This window comes from Calliphora vicina, chromosome 4 (assembly GCF_958450345.1).
Source record: "Calliphora vicina chromosome 4, idCalVici1.1, whole genome shotgun sequence".
Classification (NCBI taxonomy): domain Eukaryota; kingdom Metazoa; phylum Arthropoda; class Insecta; order Diptera; family Calliphoridae; genus Calliphora; species Calliphora vicina.
This window is the reverse complement of record NC_088783.1, coordinates 57531389-57553433: the sequence shown is the minus strand read 5'-3', so window position 1 is coordinate 57553433 and position 22045 is coordinate 57531389. Positions and strand designations below refer to the sequence as shown.

The 22045-nt window shown below is 30.5% G+C and overlaps 5 protein-coding genes across 6 annotated transcripts in view; 1 reads left to right on the top strand and 4 right to left on the bottom strand.

Moving 5' to 3' along the window:
• The window catches only part of Arfrp1 (ADP-ribosylation factor related protein 1), an 89583-nt gene that overhangs the window by 9577 nt on the left and 57961 nt on the right, over positions 1-22045 (bottom strand). The gene's annotated exons all lie outside the window — the stretch shown is intronic.
• On the top strand, positions 4324-5148 carry insb (insensible). The gene has a single exon (XM_065508476.1). It carries the CDS (start codon positions 4442-4444, stop codon positions 4988-4990), a length of 549 nt encoding a protein of 182 aa, XP_065364548.1. The 5' UTR covers positions 4324-4441; the 3' UTR covers positions 4991-5148.
• Rpt6 (26S proteasome regulatory subunit Rpt6) lies at positions 8190-9704 on the bottom strand. Its single transcript, XM_065506940.1, has 3 exons — positions 9539-9704; positions 9340-9481; positions 8190-9271 (listed from the first exon to the last, which is right to left on the bottom strand). The coding sequence occupies exons 1-3, from the start codon at positions 9554-9556 to the stop codon at positions 8217-8219; spliced, it is 1215 nt and encodes a 404-aa protein (XP_065363012.1). The 5' UTR covers positions 9557-9704; the 3' UTR covers positions 8190-8216.
• LOC135956442 (ADP,ATP carrier protein 2-like) lies at positions 9995-11404 on the bottom strand. The gene is made up of 3 exons (XM_065506941.1): positions 11056-11404; positions 10807-10934; positions 9995-10736 (listed from the first exon to the last, which is right to left on the bottom strand). The coding sequence occupies exons 1-3, from the start codon at positions 11353-11355 to the stop codon at positions 10256-10258; spliced, it is 909 nt and encodes a 302-aa protein (XP_065363013.1). The 5' UTR covers positions 11356-11404; the 3' UTR covers positions 9995-10255.
• Positions 12605-21199, bottom strand: LOC135956443 (ADP,ATP carrier protein). 2 transcript variants are annotated; one of them, XM_065506944.1, is made up of 4 exons: positions 21052-21199; positions 13872-14175; positions 13602-13729; positions 12605-13519 (listed from the first exon to the last, which is right to left on the bottom strand). In XM_065506944.1, exons 2-4 carry the CDS (start codon positions 14169-14171, stop codon positions 13045-13047), a joined length of 903 nt encoding a protein of 300 aa, XP_065363016.1. In that variant the 5' UTR covers positions 14172-14175; positions 21052-21199; the 3' UTR covers positions 12605-13044. The 2 variants fall into 2 exon arrangements, with proteins under 2 accessions (XP_065363016.1, XP_065363014.1); XM_065506942.1 differs by lacking the exon at positions 21052-21199 and adding an exon at positions 17057-17186.

Below are 22045 nucleotides of genomic sequence, written 5' to 3'. Positions count from 1 at the left end.
AATAGGCCGGATGGCATATTCCCAGCGTCACACCAAAAATCGATTTCAGCCATTATGACATGGCTTATTAGGATATTTAGAAGCATCCTGGATACAGGATACATTCCTAATAAATGGAGAGTGGTTGCAGTGGTATTTATCCGCAAAACGGGAAAGGTAAACCACAACCGCAAAGGACTATAGGCCGATCAGTTTGTCATCGTTTTTATTGAAAACACTGGTCGATATATATGTCAAGAATATCCCCTCCCCTGATAATTTCAGTAGGGCAGGGAATAACTTAATAGCAGGGCTATAAACTCAAATATAGGTATTGGTAGTACAAGGAAAGTTGTGACAAGGTGGTGTCATCTCTCCACTTTTGTGAGTATGAGAAAGCTTAACCAATAATGGTTGCCGCGTTTCCGCACAATCGGGTGCACAAAAGGGTACACATGTGCAGCTTCCATGGCAAAAATCCATGAGTTAGGCTACAAAATGCTCCCTCTTCCCCATTATTCTCCGGATTTATCCCCGAGTGACTATTACTTGTTTCCAAACCTGCAGAAATGTCTCGGCGAAAAAAGATTTGACTCCAACGATGAAATCATTTCACAAAAAATACCTATTTTGATGACCTCGACAAATCTTATTTTTTTAAATTGGACAAAGTGCATAGAGCTCAAAGGAGACTATGTTTTATTAACCCAAATGAATTTCTAAAATGCAATAAAATCACTATGAATCCAATTTGAATAATATCACCTTTTGTACTGAACTGTAGAGAGAACAAAAACATGATTGACCTACAATTGCACATACTACATATGAACATGTTACCACCCTTATCCTTTAGTCCTTCACATTAAAAAATCACATAACATGCCCTTCATATTGTATTTCATTTATATTGTAAAATCGTTTATAATACTCATATTCAGCGGAATAAAATATGTATTCGTATAGTATGTATGTTTGTCAGTATTGTTTTTATATACATGTTTAAAAATAACACATCTGCAAAACGGAAAGGAAGTGGTGGAAAAATAGAAAACATTTTTTTTTAAATAAATAATAAATAACAGAAAAGAAGGAAAGACAAGTAAGTATTCATCTGCATCAAACTCGATTAAAATCGAAGATCATTAACAGCAATAAAAATGTTTATTTATGTACATATGTACGTTGGAGATATAAAGTTCGACCGAATATGTAATTGTACTTTCAGTTTAGCCGAATATGGAAATTGGATATTGGAAATATATTTACAACAATTTCAATAGACTTTTCCATCAAACTCTATTAAAATCAAAGATCATTAGCCGATTATTATTATTATTTTTTGTTATCCCCAATAGGGGAATTACATACTTCTGGAAAATTTAGTTTTTATAAGAGATTTATTAAATATCTCATAAGATCACTTAATCATGATATTTCCAGCGAAATTTAATTTCTTTCAAATCTTTATCAACACATGAAATAAAGCTTTGAGTTGTCATGTATTACATATCTTTGAACGACACAGAGAAAGACAAATTAAGATTGTGCTAGATTGCTTAGCCAACAGGGGCTCGAATTATTTTTATGGATAGGCTAAAGTCCTGTTACTGGATAGATTATGAGTTTATTCGCCACTTGTGGCTTAGGCAAATCGATTTGTTACGATTTCAAAGGACAAATCCTAGATGTTATTATCACTCGATAAGAGCGATCTTATGATACTTACAAGGTGGTGTTCGATCTGGGAAATGCTGTGATCAGAATGTGTTAATTCAGTGGGTTTGCAGAACGAAATCAAACATATACTTTTTAATTGTCTCCTGTTGAGGTCATGTAGAACGAAGTTACTTGGAGGTGCCATCACCACTTGATTGTTGTGGTGATGGATAACAAATTGCTGAATAGAAACATGGTACTAACCGGCAGCACTTAGGGTATGTATAAAGAAACCTAGATAGCTGCCTACAAGACGATTGCTCGGTCAATGGACAACTATGCTGCTCCAGAGTAGTCACATTCGTTGATTGATATCCTGTGGAGAAATATTCAAAGCTGTCAAAATGCAGCCTTAAGGACAGTCACAGGCTGTCTTCAAATAACCTCCGAACATCTTCCATCTTCACGAGAAGATTAAGGTTTTACCAGTCAAGGAACACAATGTCATGTTGTCACAACAGTTTCTTCTGGGATGTCACCGGAGGAGTCATTCAAACATCGATATCACACAGTTGAATTCTCCTACGAGCAGAGCATAAAAAGGTATGTGCAGGATCCATTTGACCACAGATCGAATATGACAGCTTTGACTGAAAAACAATAGTGTTTCTGCCACAACTAAGATCAGGAACTTCATGACACACTCCCCCCACATATAGAACTGTTCAGCCGGTCCTACTTCACTACGTACATCCGACTCAACCTGTCGAAGTAGCTCAATTCCTTGGACTTGATTTGATCGACCTACAGAATCCCCAGATTAAATATTCAAAAGCATCTACATATATCAAATCCTCAATCGTGTAGCGATCGATGAAAAACTGATATCACTTCTGGATATCGCCACCATCGACTGAAATATACTAGTCATTGTTCAGAAAGATTACCTTAACATTAAATCTTCGCTATAAATCCCACTACCAGGACCTTTATGAGTCCAACTCTGTCACAGGGAAAGTAATGGTGCCTTTAATTTACAAATTGCGTTTTACTGCTGCTTGTCTGATAAATCCATAGATACGGGTACCTAATTGACATTCTAATCGGAGCCGCCTGAAGATCATGTATTATGATCCTAACAGTTACCAACTTGAATATAAGTTTTAGCTGTTTTTCTAACAGTTCCATTGTTGCTGAAAGCTTTTTAAGTTGACAAAACTTCCGGTTGAAAAAAACAGTTACTATCTTTAGCTGATTTGGACTCTTTTTCATTCCGGAACGAAGATCCTACTGTCGTTGGAATGTATTAGTATAAGATTATTAATACATGAGTTAAAGCATACAATTGAGCAACATGATGGCGGTGATTATCGGATTTGCCAATCATGCTAGGATACTTGGATTGCCCAACAATGTCATCTGACGGAGTTGTCATAATGAAGAAGAGGATGAAAGTATTTTTGAAGTTCTTTGCCACTGACGGCCACTAGGAGATTTATGCATTAGGTTTCTAGAAAACCGTTCTTTCGGCAGTACCTCTGAACTATCGGGAATGAAGTTATATAAATGCGTTTATTAGTAATCGTAACTGGTTACCATGACCGAATATGGGAATCTTGTCGGGGTACCTCAAATCCATCATATGATTTGGAACTCAAAATTCATTTTATTAACATTTTCTTTTGAAACTTTCTATCTCCCCCTATTATCTTCATCACTAGCTCTCTCCCCATTTCTACTTTTTTCAAATAACGCAAAGGGACCAACAGAAAAGACTTGGGGAACGTGACAGTGACAAAAGAGCTTCCGAAAAAAATGTCAATAGTTTTGCCAATATCTTAATGTTTTCTTCCTTAAGTTGTGGAAAACTTTGTTATGACAAAATGTTCATTAAAAGATGTAACAAGAGTATCTAAAAATTGCATGCATAGTATATAAATCTTAACTAAAAAATATAAATATAAAAATAAATCTTAAAACCTAACTTTTGGAAAATATGCAATACTTTGAAGTTTATCAACGTTACACTATTCAAATTAACATAAGCTTCGGTAAGTCGCTTATATGTATAATAAACATTTGGTCGCGTGGCGTTGATGATTATGATGAAAAAAGGCCAAAAAAAGAAAAAAACAAACATAAATGTGTACATAAAAGGCATACAAACATATTTATTCGTAAAGCATTGCAGCTGCTACCACCGCTACTCTCAGTCGTACATAAAGTTTGATAACCGGCAACAACTGAAATTGATGTTGTTACGATCAACAAGGGTTGTTTTCATATGGAAAAGTAAAAAATGCGAATGAATTGAACTGAATTGAATTGAACATATTGCTTATAGCAACCACTACTCACTCAGTCAGTCAGTTACTCGCTTATTTACAGATCTACTGTTGCTGCATAAGCGTTGATCCAGCTACACACCAGAAAAAAATAAAATATAAAAACAAAAAAGAAGATACTACAACACATCTAAGGCCATAATGTATAAGAACAGCTGTCTCAGCTGTTTTTTTGAATGAAAAGTATCTAAACGAAAATATGCTCGGCGAATGATGAGGGGATGAGATAGTTGTCAGTCAGTCACCCTTATGTTATGAATTGTTTTTTTTTTTTTTGTTTTTCAATGTTTAAGGGTTCAAATTAGAGATAGAGTTTTTGTAGCTGAGCATAATGTGCAGTGCAAGTCAGTCGGTTTTTGGATGAGCTCTAGTGCACAACGTTGCGCAGCAAAGTAACAACAAGTATTCAGCAAGTGATCGTTTAAAAGAAACGTTATATATAAAAGAAATCAAGCGAAATGTCGGGTAAATTAATAATGAAACGAAAATTGGATAAAACACATCAATCGTCACTTAATAATAAAGTGGATGTAGAAGATACACCATCATCAACATCACCCTCATCATCAGATTCGCCATTAGAGAAGCGTAATAAAAATGAAGAAACTTCTGACAGACAACCGGAAAATAAGCGTATACGCTGTGATACTCCACCCCCAGAACCAGAGGATTTGGATTTACCACCCCTACCACAGGTCACCGAACAAAATCGCCATTTACTCGAGGCCATACAATTGAAAATGTTGGAATTACAAAACGAATTGGATGCATTCGAACATGATGTTGAAGCTCAGGAAGAAGACTACTATTATCTTAACGATTCCCAACATCATCAGAACAATCAAATGTCCGAACAAGAAGCCGAGGCTTTAGGTTTCGCCATGTGTGCCCAAGAGACCATGTTGTTTTTGCAAAGAGAAGGCGTACCCTCGGATAGTATACTGTATACACGATTACGTGATGCTTTAGTAGGACCTTCTCAACTTGATTCATCTTTGAGGAAATAAGAAAAAGTAAAAACTATATTTCATTGCCCAGTGTTTGTTTTTAAACGTCTAGTCATTGTTTAAAAATGTTTCTGTGAAACATAAAACAAAATTAATTTTAGTTTTTAAAGAAAAATCTAGTCATGTTTTTCATTAAGTTAAACTTAAGAATGAAATCACATACATATAATTATACATACATATGTAAATAATTTGATTTAAGAAAATAATTAATATTGTATATTGTATTGTAAATTATTTACGAAATTTTTACACAAAACAAAAAATATTTTTGCATTTATAAATATTTACAAGGAAAAAATAAAAATTTTAAAGTATATATTTTCTAAAATTGTGATTTTTTATTCAAATAAGAATAGTGTTACACGTCGCACGGTGGTATAGAAAAAAATGGAAATAAATCTGTAACTTTAAAAACTTTGTAACTGTAACAATTTAAATGAAATTTGACATGCGCAAAGAGGAATTGTTGTCGAGTTTAAGTTTTAAATTTGGACCTAATGATACCACCAGGAGCTCGGCCATTGGTCACCAAATTAGGACACCTAGTGTATGTTAAATTTTTAAAACGATACTATTTCTTCGTTTGTGTTCCGATATTTTTATTCATAAAAACATCTTTAGATAGGATACTTTTCTGTTAGATTAATTCTCTGCGAGATGTTAAATTTTCCCTTTTTGGTCAATTCACCAAAATTGTCAACATTTATAACCATTGTGAAATATTAGGACATTATGACCTTGTGAATTAAGCAATTATATATCAATGGATAGGTGATTTTGTCTATTTTTCAAAAATATATATAGCTTTTGACAATTACAAAATTCATGGAAGACTTTTTTGAAAAATATGACAAAAAAATGCTTTTTATTAAGTTTTGGCAAAGATAAAAATTTTTCAAATTGAAATTAAATTTTTATTTATAAATTTTTTTTGAAATTTGTTAACGCAATTCTTAAAAAGGTTTTGAAAAATCACAAAAATCGGATTTTTAGTGGCGGAACCCTTTACAAGATAATTAAGAACATATTGGACCATCTAAAATGGCCCTAAAGCTGAGTTTTACATACAAAATGTTCGTTTTTGGATGGACCTGATCTCCTCGGTATCAAAAATTATAAAATATTTTTTTTTAAATTCTTTGTACATCTTAGAAATTTTGTCGATAAATTAAAAAGAAACAAGTAAGAGAGCTATATTCGGCTGTGCCGAATCTTATATACCCTTCACCAAATTATACTTCAAAATAAAAATTTTAAATATTTTTAGGTTAACAAAATTATTTTTTTTTTCATTTTTTGAAAAAAAAATTTCGAATTGTTTTTTAGTTTTTTTTAAATTTAATTTTTTTTTTTTAATTTAAAATTGTTTTTTTAAAATTTTAAAATTTTTTTTTTTTAAATTTTAAAATTTTTTTTTGTCTTTTGATTTTTTTTTAATATTTAGCGAAAAAAAAAAACTTGGTGAAAAAAAAATTCGGGTTAAAACATATTTTTTCCGATTTTGTCACAGAAGTTTTATATAAGTCGTTGCAAAGGTCTAAAAAATATCTATCATTAGATATTCATATTGTCTATATTAATGACTTAGTAATCCATATATACATAGGTAAAAAATCGAGGTTGTCCTAGTTTTTTTCTTGCCATTCCTCTGCCATTTGTGGACCGATTTTCTCTATTTTAAATAGCAACCGAGCCGGAAGAATTCCGGAGATATTGATGTATGAATCGTGTATGTAAGTTATTTGGGGGCTTCGGAAAGTTGATTTCAACAGACAGACATACAGACAGACATGGCTTAATCGACTCCGCTATATATAAGGCTCCAAAATATATATACTTTATAGGGTCGGAAAATTATATTGTGGAAATTACAAACGGAATGGCCCTTCTCACGAAGGGTATATAAATCGACTTTTTATGTTCTCTTTTCGGACGAATTCAATTACAATTTAAGAAGCAGTGATTGAAGAACATTTATAAAACGGCCGAAGGGAAAGAGACCAAATATACAAATAAGACAGTCATGTTTGTTGGTGGAAATATTATGACTGGAATTGGATAGATCCATTTAAAATGATATACAGCCCAATCATGAATAAAAACTGCTCGGTAGTTTTTTTCCCTTTTCCCATTTTTATTTGAATAGGGAAAATGGGAAAAGGATAAAAACGGACGCGGATTTTTTATTCATTATTGGGCTGATTATGTATCCATACGCTGAGGAAAATATATCTCTAGTGTGGAGATTCCAGCATGACATGGGTAAATTTATAAAAAAAATAATTTTTTTTTTAAATTGAGATTTTTGGAAAAGTTTATACATTTTTGAAAAAATTTAAAAATATTTTTTTTTTCGTAAATTTTTGGCAAAATTTATGATTTTTCTTATTTGTGAATTGAAAATTTTAGTTTCAATGATTTATTAGTAATTTAATATTTAAGCGTTGATTTGATTTGAACTGATGCAATTTATTTATAAAGTTCGCAAATAAAGGTTATCATGGTTACTATAACCTGACCTTGCTGTTTTTCTCAATCACTAACATAAAATGTTCTCTTATAAATCACTCTCAGTGATATAACACAAAAAACGATTTTGAAATGGAAAAAAGACTGTAAATTTACTATTGAAATGAAAGTGGAACAGGTTATTTACGGTATCTGCTCTCAAATATTGGTACCAATAAAAACTTTGAATTGGTCTAAATTATTTATATTGCTTAGCCTACATCTAAGTTTCCTCTCGCAATAGATATTTACTATTCCTAATTCTTATATCGAGGGACTATAGTCAAAGCCCGACTATATACATATACGAGGGACTATAGTCAAAGCCCGACTATATATACAATGTCGGGCTTGACTATACTCTCATGTTTTTTTTGCTACTTGGGATTGCATCTTAACTTGAATTTTAGAACAAAAATAGTCGTTTAATCTAACCAAACAAAATGATATACATAGCTGTTCGATGGCAACTGAACTATTTATTTGGACGTTTGTTGTAAATACATTTTTAATGCCTAACAAACATACGCCACATTTCGGTATCCTACACAATTTATATATGTAAAAAGTGTAAAACTGATTAAAATAATTTATAGAATATTTATTTATATTAGACGATAATCGCTTGTAATAAAGTATGTATGTATCTCATTGAGAAATGATAAAAAATAAAAATCTTACAAAAGTATTACACAAAAACAAAGTATGCATAACTTTATTTCCATAATTTTTTAATAGACATATTCTTTTCGGAATCCTTTTGCATAACTTTAGCAACGGCCATTTCGAAATCCTCCTGTGTAACGTGAACACGTCTCTCACGCAACGCATACATACCTGCCTCTGTGCACACACCCTTAACCTCGGCACCCGAAGCTCCAGGCATTAGTTCGGCAATTTTACGCAGATTAATGCCACGAGTTAAGTTCATTTTGCGTGAGTGAATTTTGAGAATATCCAAACGAGCCTCTTCATTTGGTGGGGGGAATTCAATTTTACGATCAATACGGCCGGGACGCAAAAGGGCAGGATCCAAGATATCAATACGATTGGTGGCCATAATGACTTTAATATTTTTGGTAGCCTCGAAACCGTCCAACTGATTCAACAACTCCAACATGGTACGTTGAACTTCAGAATCACCACCCGAACCAGACTCGATACGTGACGAACCAATCGAATCGATTTCATCCATGAAAATAATTGAGGGTGCATGTTCGCGAGCCATAACGAAAAGTTCACGTACCATACGAGAACCTTCACCAATGAATTTCTGTACCAATTCCGAACCCGAAACTCTAATAAATGTACACTCGGTATGATGGGCAACAGCACGAGCCAAAAGAGTTTTACCAGTACCGGGTGGACCGTACAACAACACACCCTTAGGTTGGGCAATACCCAAGGCATCGAAAAGCTCTGGATGTTTAACGGGCAATTCAATGACTTCCTTGATTTCTTTGATTTGTTTATCCAAGCCACCAACCATTTCGTAGGTAGAGTCTGGTACTTTTTCCACCATCATAAGCGATACCAAAGGATCAACTTTGTTGGGTAGAATCTTATGCAAAGTATAACTTTCGTTGCGCAAGGCAACACGACAGTTGGGTGTAACATCATTGATATCAATGTTTTTATCAATGTCTACAACAAATTTACCTTCTGGGTGCACCTTAACCAAAACCTTTTTCTTATCCATGGGCTTAACAACTTCGCCGACATAGCTTCCCTGCTCCTGCAGCAACTGCAACTCTTCGCGCAACATGCGAACTAAAGCACGACAAAATATTTAATTTAGTTTTCAAACAATCAATCAACAAATAAAGAGCTTTTAATACCTTTTGCATTTAATTCATTGCGTTGAGCCTGCAGACGTCTAAGATTCTGTGATTTTTCGGCAACAATCAATTGAAGTTCTTCGATTTTTTGTATGTAGTAGGAACGAAAGCCCTCACCTTTGCAGGCGGCATCTATGTCCATCTAAAGTTTTTACATATTTTTACTGGAATTTTCTTTGATTTGCTGCTTAAGACTTACCCGATTGGTGACGGTCATTATTTTGAGATAATTTATTTGTTATTTTATAGGGACTAAACTTGTAAATCGTTTGATTTTCCTTTCCAATTTTTCAGCTTCTGTTAAAATAAAACACAATGACACTAGTAGAAATTTTTGCAAAGTCAACACACACAGTTGTAATTTATGGTAGTAAAAGTAGATGATGTTTCACAGTACGCAGCTTTGTTATAGGTCTTCTATTCATTTAAATGCAGCAGGGATGTTTCTAAAACCGTTAATTTAATTTGAGTTTTATGAGATTGCAAACATTTACACGAACGAAAAATAAAATTATATACACATTCTTAAAATAACTAATCAAAATTGTATACATATAGGTGCCACAGACATCGCATTCGTACGAAAATTAAAACATATTTAGCGTCTATATAAAAATAAAAAATTCCACTTTCAAATCATATATTATATTTTTAATAATACGTGTATATTTCCATTAATTTTTATTTACATGGTATTACTAATTAATAAGTAAAAAAATAATATCCCTCATATTCATAATCAATTTTAAATTTGTAAACAAACCTTTAATAAATTTAAAAATTGATTATGAATAAGAACTTACATCTATAAATTTATAATCAAAAGTTAAAATAGATAATGCAGTTAAAGTTCCTTTAATTTCATTTCAGTAATGTGTTTAAACGAAAGGAAAATATAGCAGTTCTCTCTTAAACATTAATTTATGTACTTTTGGATCTCATCGTAGAACGCTAACACCAACGCGCCACCAGTACCACGCAAAACGTTCGACAAAGCTCCCTTGAAAAATGCATTCATGCCTTCGGTTCTTAAAATAGTTGCCCAACAGTGGCCCGTATTCTTGTAAACCATTTTCTCTTTCGCCAAACCAGATTGCATCATCATACGACGTCGTACCGTATCAAAGGGGTACGATGTTATGCCAGCGATGGTCGTCACCACTTGGGCAATAGCCCAACTTATATAAAATGGTGTATTCTTGGGATTTGGCAGAAAGTCACGGCAGGTGTCATAAAAGCCAAAATAAGTAGCACGATATATTATAATACCCTGCACCGAAACACCAAAACCACGATATAAGCCGGTAGCTCCATCACTTTTGAAGATTTTAATAATGCAATCGCCTAAACCCTTGAATTGACGTTCACCAGCTCCTTTGCCAACATCGGCAGCAAGACTACAAAGTATAAATATTCATTTCATTTTTCTAAAGTTGGGTATACATATTGGGTTTTAGTAAATATTACCGTGTACGCGCGAAATCCAAGGGATAAACAAAACATAATGATGTAGCACCGGCGGCACCACCAGATGCTAAATTTCCCATAAAATAACGCCAAAATTGTTCGTGTTTATCAACGCCTCCCAAGAATATCTAAACATATTAAATGCAAATCATATTACATATTTATAATGTAGTCAAGATGTCAAAATTTAAAAAAATCGGGAGATGTGTGGGAGCGAAACCCTACACGGGCCTTTTGCCGTTTACTTACCTGTTTATATTTATCTTTGAATGCAAAATTTAACGCTTGTGTTGGAAAATATCTTATGACATTTGCCAAATTACCACGCCAATAGGACATAAAACCCTGTTCCTTCGGCAAACGCACAAAACAATCGATGATGCCTTTGTAACGTTGAGCTTCGCTTATTTGTGTCGATACATGTTGAACTTGCAGCAGTAATTTTACTCGTTCTATGGGAGCTACTGCTGTTTTGGCGACGGCAGCTGATATACCACCCGCCATAAAATCTTTTAAAAAAGACATCGGATCTGCTAAATCCTTACCCATGGTGATACTGGGGCTTCACAATTATAAGACGTCTAAAAAATAATTATTGTCAGATAATTTTATTCAAATAAAAGGAAAATTTTTAAATAAAATTAGGAAATTAGAATTCAGTCTTCCAAATTTCCAGCGCAATTTAGTTTAAGATTTAAAATTATTCTATAAAAATTTTCAATTCTCTCTTAATTTTGTTCTCAATATTTTGCAGAAATTCTTAATTTTTTTCGAATATTAGGTAAACAAAATTTTTTTTTTTCAAATTGTTTTTCAAAAATTTTTTTTTTCGAAATTGTTTTTTAATTTTTTTAAAAAAAGTTTTTACAAATTTTTTTTTTTGGAAAAAATTTTTTATGATGAAAAAAAATTTGGGTTAAACAATATTTTTCCCGATTTTGACCAAACTTTCTATTATAGCCTTATCGTTGCAATGGACTTTGAAATATTTATCATTAGATATCCATATTGTCTAAAATAATGGCTTAGTAATCCAGATATTGATCAAAAATAGGTTAAAAATCGAGGTTGTCCCGTTTTTTTTTCTTATATCTCAGCCATATGTGGGCCGATTTTAAATAGCAACCGAGTTGGAAGAATTCCCGATATATTGATGCATGAATCATGTAAGTTATTTGTTGGCAACGGAAAGATGATTTCAACATAGACGGAAAGATGATTTCAACATATAGACGGAAAGACGGATGATTTCAACATAGACGGAAAGATGATTTCAACATATAGACGGAAAGACGGACATGGCTATATCGTCTCCGCTATCTATAACGATCCAGAATATATACTTTGTGGTGTCGCAAATGAAAAATGTAGAAATTACAAACAGAATGACAAACTTATGGCACTCATGGTGAAGGGTATACAAAACATATGTAGATATTACCGAATGATATATTATATATACCACTACTCATGGTAAAGGGTATACAAATCAAAAGCTCATTTCAGATACAAATTAAAACAAATAAGCTTTTATAGGAAAAACTTTTTGAAATAAAGCTTTAATACAAAATAGCTTTTGGCTCTTCAGCCTCTTCAGACAAGAACTTTTATATAAAACAAATTCGCAGAGCTTTCAAATAAATCGTTTTTCAAAGGAGCTTTTGCAAGGAGAGCTTTTTCACAAAAACAACTTCTTCACGACAAAAAAATATAAACTTTCAGTAGTAAAAATCACAAAGCTAACCTTTATACAACAGATAATTCAATCTCAACTAACATTTCAAATTAAACAGAAGTATAGGTTTTTACTATTTTTATATAGTTTTTGTTTTATTTATTTTTATTCTTAGTTAATGTATTTCTGGGTGAACACGTACTAAGAGTTGGTAGTTGGTTTTTTTCCTTGTTTGTGATCATTCATAAATTATTTTTTTTGTTTCTTTGTATTTTTCGTATTCTTTTTTTTTTCTTCAACTTTCACACTTGTAATAGTTTATCTGGCGATACAATAATGAAACTTAACATACAATTCGAACGAACACGCTGTTTGTTTTTGTTCTTACAACATAAGATTTGTTTAATGAATTTTGTTTGTTGTTGTTGGTACATAATATTCAATTAAATTACAATTATAAATGGGTTTTGTTTGTTTTTTTTCGATAAATTTAAAATTAAATTAAAATTTTATTAACTGTAGGTGTAGTGTGTGTATTTTTAGGTAAGAGTAATTTAATTAATTTACAAGACCTTCTTGATTTCATCGTACAATACAAGTACGAAAGCACCACCGGTACCTCTGAGTACGTTGGAGAAGGCACCCTTGAAGAAGGCACCAGTACCTTCTTGTTTGGCGATGGTGGCCCAGCAGTGGACTGTGTTCTTGTAGATGATTTCGGTAGCCTTGCGACCAGACTGCATCATCATGCGACGACGGACAGTATCGAAGGGATAGGAGACAATACCAGCAACAGTTGTAACAACTTGAGCGATAGCCCAGCTGATGTAGATGGGGGTGTTCTTAGGATCGGGCAACATACCGCGGGCAGTATCGTAGAAGCCGAAGTAGGCAGCACGGTAGATGATGATACCTTGTACAGATACACCGAAACCACGGTACAAACCAACCAAACCGTCAGATTTGAAGATCTTGGCCAAGCAGTTGCCGAGACCAGTGAATTCACGTTGTCCACCCTTGCCTGTATCAGCAGCCAAGCTAAAAAATGGAATAATAATAATGGATAATGAGTAAGTATGTTGTTTTGTGTTGCAATTTTATGCTTGTTTTCAAAACCTACCGAGTACGAGCGAAATCCAAGGGGTAGACGAAGCAGAGGGAAGTGGCACCAGCAGCACCACCGGAAGCTAAGTTACCCATGAAGTAACGCCAGAATTGAGTGTTCTTGTCAACACCACCCAAGAAAACCTATAACAAAAAGTGTTTTGGCATAAATATCAGCATATACTTTCCATAGATGAGTTTATTCAAATGGATGGATGTGGATGGTTGGTTGAATGAATGGAATTTAAATGTGCTTGATTGACGACTTGACTCTCTTGACACTTACTTGCTTGTACTTATCCTTGAAGGCAAAGTTCAAAGCCTGGGTTGGGAAATATCTGATAACGTTAGCCATGTTACCACGCCAGAACGAAGAGAAACCTTGTTCTTTTGGAATGCGGACAAAACAATCAACCATACCCTTGTATTGCTTATCGGGGCTGATTTGTTTGGAGATGTGTTGTACTTGCAAGAGCAACTTGACACGCTCGATGGGGGCGACGGCAGTCTTTGAGACGGCTGCGGAGATACCACCGGCAGCGAAATCCTTAACGAATCCAAGGGGATCAGCAGCTTCTTTGCCCATTTTGCTATAATTCCAAGAAAAAAAAATCACGTTAACATTTATATATCTTGATGGCGACGGACATTAAATTTTATACATTTCTTGAGATTTTATAAATTTTTTCGTTCATTCATACTTTTTTCATTAGTTCTTTCTTGAGATTTATAAACTTTCTTTTATTTTTTCTGTATGGACTTGATTTTATTCTTTCTTGAGTTTTGTGTTTCATTCTGTCTATTTTTTTAACCTATTGATAGACTAGCTTTCAATCTTTAAATTTTATCTTTATGTATTGTTTTCTTGAGATTTATAAGACTTGCTTGTAATTTTTCTTGAGTGATTTATTTAGACTTGCTTGTATTATTTCTTGAATTGTATAGACTTGCTTTTATTCATTCTTGAGTTTTGTTATTTAGACTTGATTTAAATCTTTCTTGAGTTGTCAATTTTTGTTTACCTATTGATAGACTAGATTTCAATTTTATCTTTATAAATTGTTTTCTTGAGTTTTTTATTTAGACTTGCTTGTATTCCCTCTTTAATTGTATAGACTGGCTTTTATTCTTTCTTGAATTTTATATTTAGACTTGATTTTATTATTTCTTGAGTTTGTGTTTCATTCTGCGGATTCTGCACTGCCTATTTTTTTTTAACTATTAGTAGACTATTTCAATCTTTCAATTTTATCTTTATGAATTGTTCAGATTTTTTTTTTACTTTTCTTTCTTCAATTTCGTATAATGGAAATGATCACAGAAATGCAATTCAAACCAAATTCCTTTTGAGGATTTGATTTGTCTATTAGTCTACTTTTATTTAACGTTGAATCCTTTAATGCTAGCGTTTGATTGCTATAATTGATGAAATCATTTCTAATTTCTTCTGTATTCCTGGTTTCATCTTGAATTAATATTTAAAACAATTTCACATAAATTTCATAATCTTATTTTCATAATTTATGATTTCAAAGATCACTTCTCCAAAAAATTGGCAATTTTTCAAATTTTTGTTCTTTTTTAATAATTAATAATTTAAATACTAGCTAGTAATATAATTTTTAAAATTGTCTTTCGTTTTTTTAGATTTTGGCACACAAACTTTTGTTTCCACAAGCACAATGTAGCAAGTACAAAATTTTATATTATTTAACATTTTCTTAAACAATGGCAATTTTCCAAAAAGTAGATTTAAACAAAGAAAAATTACTTAAAAAATGTTTGGATTTTAAAATGTTCAGAAAGCCAGTTCAATTTTAATTTTTTTTGCTCATTTGGGCTAAATAAATAAATAATTTACTTTGATCTCTAATTTTATACTGATTTCCATAAAACTCATTAAAAATTCTAAACATTCGCCGACCACCGGCTTTTTATTTTTACAGTTTAAAACCGGTACAAAAAAAAGAAACAAAAAAAATTATGCTAAGATACGGGTTTTTTAACGATTACTCATACTATTAAACAAATTTTGCTAAAATGTACATAAAACAAAAGAAACCAGACGTTGGCGATGTCTCATGCTTTAAACAAAGCAACAACTACAACAAAAAGTCTTGATAAAGCACGTGGTTAAAAGAAAAAAAGCCCCAAGAGTTTGCTGTTGCTAAGAGACAGACTTTGCTCTGTCTACCCATGATACATATTTAAAATAAATACGTTTTCTTAAGAAAGCAATTGATTATTTAAGAAAATTTAGGTTTTACGTAATTGCTTAAAGAAAATACTAAACAAATTAATACTTATTTTGTTAGAAATAATAGAAAATTAAGATATTTCATTAAAATGTTATACAATCTTATACTAAATACTCTGACAGCCATAAAAAACAGCCACAATCAGTGATGACGTTAACAATTCAAACAATTCATGGTCAAAATGAAAAAAAAAAGAAAAATCTGTTGACCAAGAAAAACTAAAACAAAAAAAATTTAATTAACAAAACAAGGTCTGATATTTATAGATTCTAAGAGAGAAAATATAGTAAGAAATGTTTAAAATGTTTGTAACTGAGAGAAGATTGAATGCTTTTCTTTTCAATGTTAACAAGAAAATTTATATTTATATAACATTTAATCAAATGACAATAAAATTTGTTTTTGTTTTAATAATATGCATAATAACTGAAAAATTTTCACTCATACGAGCTGGAAAATGTAAAGGTACATTCACATTGATCAAATATTGGACAAAAAAAAAAACGTAACAACTATTTTCAATAAATGTTTATCTGATCTTAGATGATTTATTATAAAACCATATAATTTGAATAAACAAATTTTTTTTTGTGGTTACGCTTTTTGCTTCAAATATTTCAATAATGTAAAGGCTACCACCTTACGTTACGTCATTCCAAATCATGTCAAGCGAGAACAAAAAAATTATGAAAATATTGTCTCTTAAAATTTTATAAAATGTTCTTTATTTAATACAATTAAAAATGTTATAAATTTTTTTCTTATAAAATTATGTTGATTAATTTCTTTTAATTATATTTATTTGTAATAGCTGGCAAAGCTTTACATTAATAAAGAAAGGGGTGTAGGCTTTAGTAGTAGTGTTCTCTTTTAGCAGTAGTAGTGTAGTATCAAATAGATTGCATAACATTTATTTGCAACAAAAAAAATAAAATTTTCTTTAAAAATTCTTGCAATTATGAAATAAATCACTATAAATAAGAATCAATTTATTATTTTAGTTTTAAATTTGTTTAATTGTTATAAAATTCACTTTAAATAACTTTTATTTTAATTGTTTTCACCGAAAAATGTTTAATAAACTATTATTTACAAATAATGCACCCACACTTTTAGTTCTTATATTATTATCTTATTTATAATTGTTTTCTATTATTTTTTTGTTTAATTTAAATAAATTGAGTAAAATAATTATTTAATTTATAAAACGTACTGTGTTTTTATGTGTATTTATCACAGTAAAATAAAATTCCAAAAATTCCTTTTGAAACAAAGGTATGTCTGCTCCGGACGGCAACTTAAACGTTAATAAAATTTAATTCTAATAAAATCTATAAGTCCACAGCTAAGAACAAAATTTCAAGTTTCGATTACTCTCTCTTCACATCTATCTATCTCTCTCAAAAACTGACAATGAGAAATGTTGGCCAGCAAATAGAGAGACACATGTTTAAAAAAGCTTTACCGTGACGTAACAATCAATAAATGAAGAAAAATACTTAAAAAGAAGAATCTCAAACAAAAAGACCATGAATTATAATAGATTTTCATTGAGTTTTTTTCTATTTCTTTTGCTTTTCCATTTTACCTCTTTTCTTATTATCTCTCTATCTAACAAAAAAATGAACTATTCAGTCAAGATAAAAATTAAATTCATTGCCAAATTATATAACACAGCCAGAAAACGCATTGAAAATATAGAGGAAAAAGAGAGTAAAATAAGAAAAAGCTTATTTTGAATGAAACGCAAAAAGTTTTAAACCATAAACTCTCTATCTGTCATGTGCTAAATAAAAAAATATTTTTTGTTTAAACAATAAATTGTTGTCTCTGGTGTATGAAAAAAAAAAAAGAAAACAAATATAATTAAACTTTAATATTGCGTATATAACGTGACGTAAAATTTTAACATATTGTTTCTTTTTTAACTGTTTCCAAGTCCAAAATTTTTATATAAGAATTTTCATATTTTTTTAATAAAATGTTAGCCCTTTCAGACATGTGACTTTATAAATGATTTTTGACCATATGACGTCAAATTTGTTAAACTAATCAAACAAATACGAATATTTGCCAAGATATAGGTACTAATGAAATTGTTAAAAAAAAAAAGAATAAATTTCAAGGTTGTCTGTTGAAGTTTAAAACATAATAAAAAAAAGTTTTCAAATGAATGAATTCTGCTCAATTATTTGCCCCCTTTAGCATAATCAAATTTTTAATTTATCAAAGGTTTATAAAGCTAAATTTTTATTGAATTATTGTTGTATAAACCTTTGATAAATTAAAAAAAAATGATTGTGAATAAGACCTTTGATATGGGTACCTATAATCAAATAAAACAATTTTATACCTATAAAACATTTTATCAAAGACAGATGAATATAATTACAAAATAAAAAAAATGTATATGAAACTTGTTATTAAGAATTTTTTGTTATCATTTTGGCAAAAAATCTAGATGGTAATTTTACATAATACTTTTTTATTTAAAATTTTATACATATTTTCTTTGAGTTTTGATTAAAATATTGAGGGTATTCATTTCAAAAAAATGGAAAAGTTAACTTTGATTTTTTTTAAATTTTAAAAAACAAACACAAGAAAAACATTCTTTATTTTTTGTTTTACTTAATTAAATGAAGATTTTGTTTTAGATACAATTGAATAAATTTTCAATAAAACAGCTGTCCCTAGTTGTATTAAAACAGATGTTTCTAATTTGCAAAAAATAAACATCTGTCAACAGAAAAAGTAAATAGTACTAGGATCAAGAGACATTGCAACTAAGCGAATTTCCTAGACAAATATAAATATGTACTTATTTACAAATCCATACATAGAAGATCAATAAAATTAAGTCAGGTTTCCAAAGTGAAAAAAATTCGATGAGCAATTATTTTGTATGTATCAGTAAAATTGATTTAAAATTTGTCATATTTTGTTCACGTAAACTTGCAAATCTACAAAGGCCGCAAGTTACGGCGGCGGCTCAAACAGCTAAAAAAAAAAAGTTAGGCGGCAGCTAAGCAACGGCTCAAAACCGCCCTCTTTTGAACTCAAAGCTTATCGTACGAGTTGTATGTAGATGAAATTCATTTAAAAAAAATTAAAACAACTACGATAGTATCCACTTTATCCATTCCTGATACATTCAAAGGGTAGATTTGTAAATCTTTACAAAGAAAATATGTACTAAAAAAAATCATTCAAACAAATCTTGTAAAACCAGACGACATATAATAAATAACACATACAATTGCCCAATTCACAATTGGTGTCGTAGTGTTGTAGCGTTGTATGTCGTAATTTTTTTATTAATAGGTATTTTGTTTTTGTTTCAAAAAATTTTGTTTGGAAAATATTTTTCACAAACAACTTACAACGCTACGACTTCGATTGTGAATTGGGCAAATATTTAATTTTATTTATTGTATCATTTTAAAGACCAATTTTGCCAATAATTTAACAAATTATTTATCAAAATTATCAATTTTCTCACAAAAAAAATAAAGACTGACTGACAGCACTGCAGCTAAATAATGTATAGTGTCAATCCAGATGTACATATTAACATTAAATATGCCTTGATGTCAATGAACTTTAAAATAAAATAAAAGCTCCAAGCAAGTTACTCTTTACATTAAAAAGCTTTTATGTAAAGCTCTTATTTACAAAAATGAGATGAAAAACTAAACTTGAAAATACTATAAGGTACTATTGATCTTCAGGAAAAAATTGTATAAGACAAATACAACAAAGTGATCTTTATTTATTAACAATAACAACAAAATAAGTTCAAGTTTAAAACATTGAACGCTAAAACGTGCAAAATGTTTTAATACCAATGTAATTTTTATAAAAAGTTAGATAATTGATTCGATACAAAATATATTGGCAAAAGGCCAACATTTCTTTAAAATTAGAACGATCTTGCAACCAAATGAATGGAGGAGACAGTGCAATATAACCAAATAGAAAATTGTGTTGAGGACGTTTGTTTTTCTAAATAAACAAGGTTGTTTACAATACAAAATTGTTTTGTTTAAGAAAATCAATTTCATCCCCGAAGCAACATTAAAATACATACTAAAAACTGGTTTATAGCTTACAAAGGTCAATTACCTGTTTGTTTTCTCAGGTAGTAAGCCAAGACATTTAATTAGTACAATAGATACCAACCCAAATTGAGTTTCAAAACAAAATGTAGTAAAAATATAAACCTTAAAAAATGTGCTTAAACATAAACATAATTTCTAGCTACTTTTTTCAACAAGACGCATTTAATCTTTTTGTTTCGTAAAGTTGACAATACTGATAACATTGGCCTAACAAACGTCAAATCAAAATTACAAGAGAATTTACAATTACAATAAAATACGTGCAAGAGAAACAGATGACAATTGTTTTGCGAATTCAAAGTTAAATTTGTCTTCTCTCTCAATGCTAAATACTCAAAAAAAAAGTTAAAAGCCGCACAAACACATGGCATAACAAGAAAAAAAAGGTCGATTAAAAACTGCTCCAACAAACGTATCCAGTGAATTTTGCCACGAGAACAATTTTTTTTTAACTTAAAAAAGAAAATTACACATCTCCAACGAAATTGTGTATGTAAGAATACAAAGAGAATACTAGAATATGAGTAAAAACAACCACTAGCAATTATTTATCACAAAAAAAAAATTCAAACAAAATATCTGTTCTCACCAACACCAATATAAAATGTTAATGAAATATACACATTTTTAGGTTAGGTTTGAGATTATGAAAGTAGAATAAAATATCTAACAACGTTGTTGCAGAAAAAAACCCCATTTGCCTTGTGACTGATTTGCTGAAAAAATGAGAACACTAGCAAGCACTAGGCAAATCACTTTTTCAAGTGCGGGGTTGGTGGCAGGAAAAAAAAAACGAACACTACCTACCCATGAAAGTTACATAAGATATTTTAACTAAAAGAAATGATACATTTTAAAATGCTAAATAAAATTTACATTATATAACACTTATAACTGCTACCAATTTTAAAGAAAAAGTAATACAATTGAAAAAGATACCCTTTTCTGACGAGACAAAAATTTTGCACTTTTAGATTTTACATCGTTTTGTTACACACACACACGCATTCATAGCGAAATATCACGTTAATTTTTACATTAGACTGTTATTTGTAATAAAAATTTAAGAAAAATATATGTTAAATACCTTTTGTTTTAGATTTCTTTCAAAAGTTACACAATAAAAACTTCTTTTAAAAGAATTTTCTTTAATTCCCACTTGGCGTTGACAAAAAAACGCGTGCTCACTTAACGACCGTAATTCGTAAAGTGATGGTAACTGGTAATTTAAAATGGTGGATATTTGCGAAAAAAAAATTCCCTACTTTTTTTCGTTGCTCACAACAGAGTTGTATTTAGCGTAGCCACTTATGGCTTATTTTCGATATTAGAGATACCAGACCGTACCAGTACTCCAATCTGCAGTAAATTATATTTCATTATCTTTTTTTGTATATATTTGAACACTTTCTAATCCAGAGTGTAGATTATTTTAACTATAGAGTTGGATGCTTCTAATATAAGAAGTGGTATGTGTTGCAGACGTATTGGACTGTCATATTATCTGTGCTGATTTTTTTAATTTTTCTGAAATTTTCAAAACGATTTATTGGCAAACCAGATGGATTTAATATTTTAAATTAGAAAAGTATTCAGATATTTATTGTTATATGTGAATACTTTAAAGTCCTGTAACTCCTAAGAGAGATCAGGTACAAAATGTCTATGTTTACAATAAAGATAGCAATCAAACAAGAGTGCTATATTCGGCTGTGCCGAATCTTATATACCCTTCACCAAATCATACTTCAAAATACAAATTTTAAATATTTTTAGGTAAACAACATTTTTTTTTAAATTTAAAAAAAAAAATTTTCGAAATTTTATTTAAATTTTTTAATTTTAATTTTTTTTTTTAATTTAAAATTTTTTTTTTAATTTTAAAAAAAAAAATTTTGTTTTTTTAATATTTTTTTTTTTGGTGAAAAAAAAATTCGGGCTAAAAATATTTTTTCCGATTTTGACCCATTGTAGGTCCAACTTATATACGTCGTTGCAAAGGTCTTTGAAATATCTATCATTAGATATCCATATTGTCTAAGTCATTAATAAGACTTTGTAATCCATATCTAGGTCAAAAA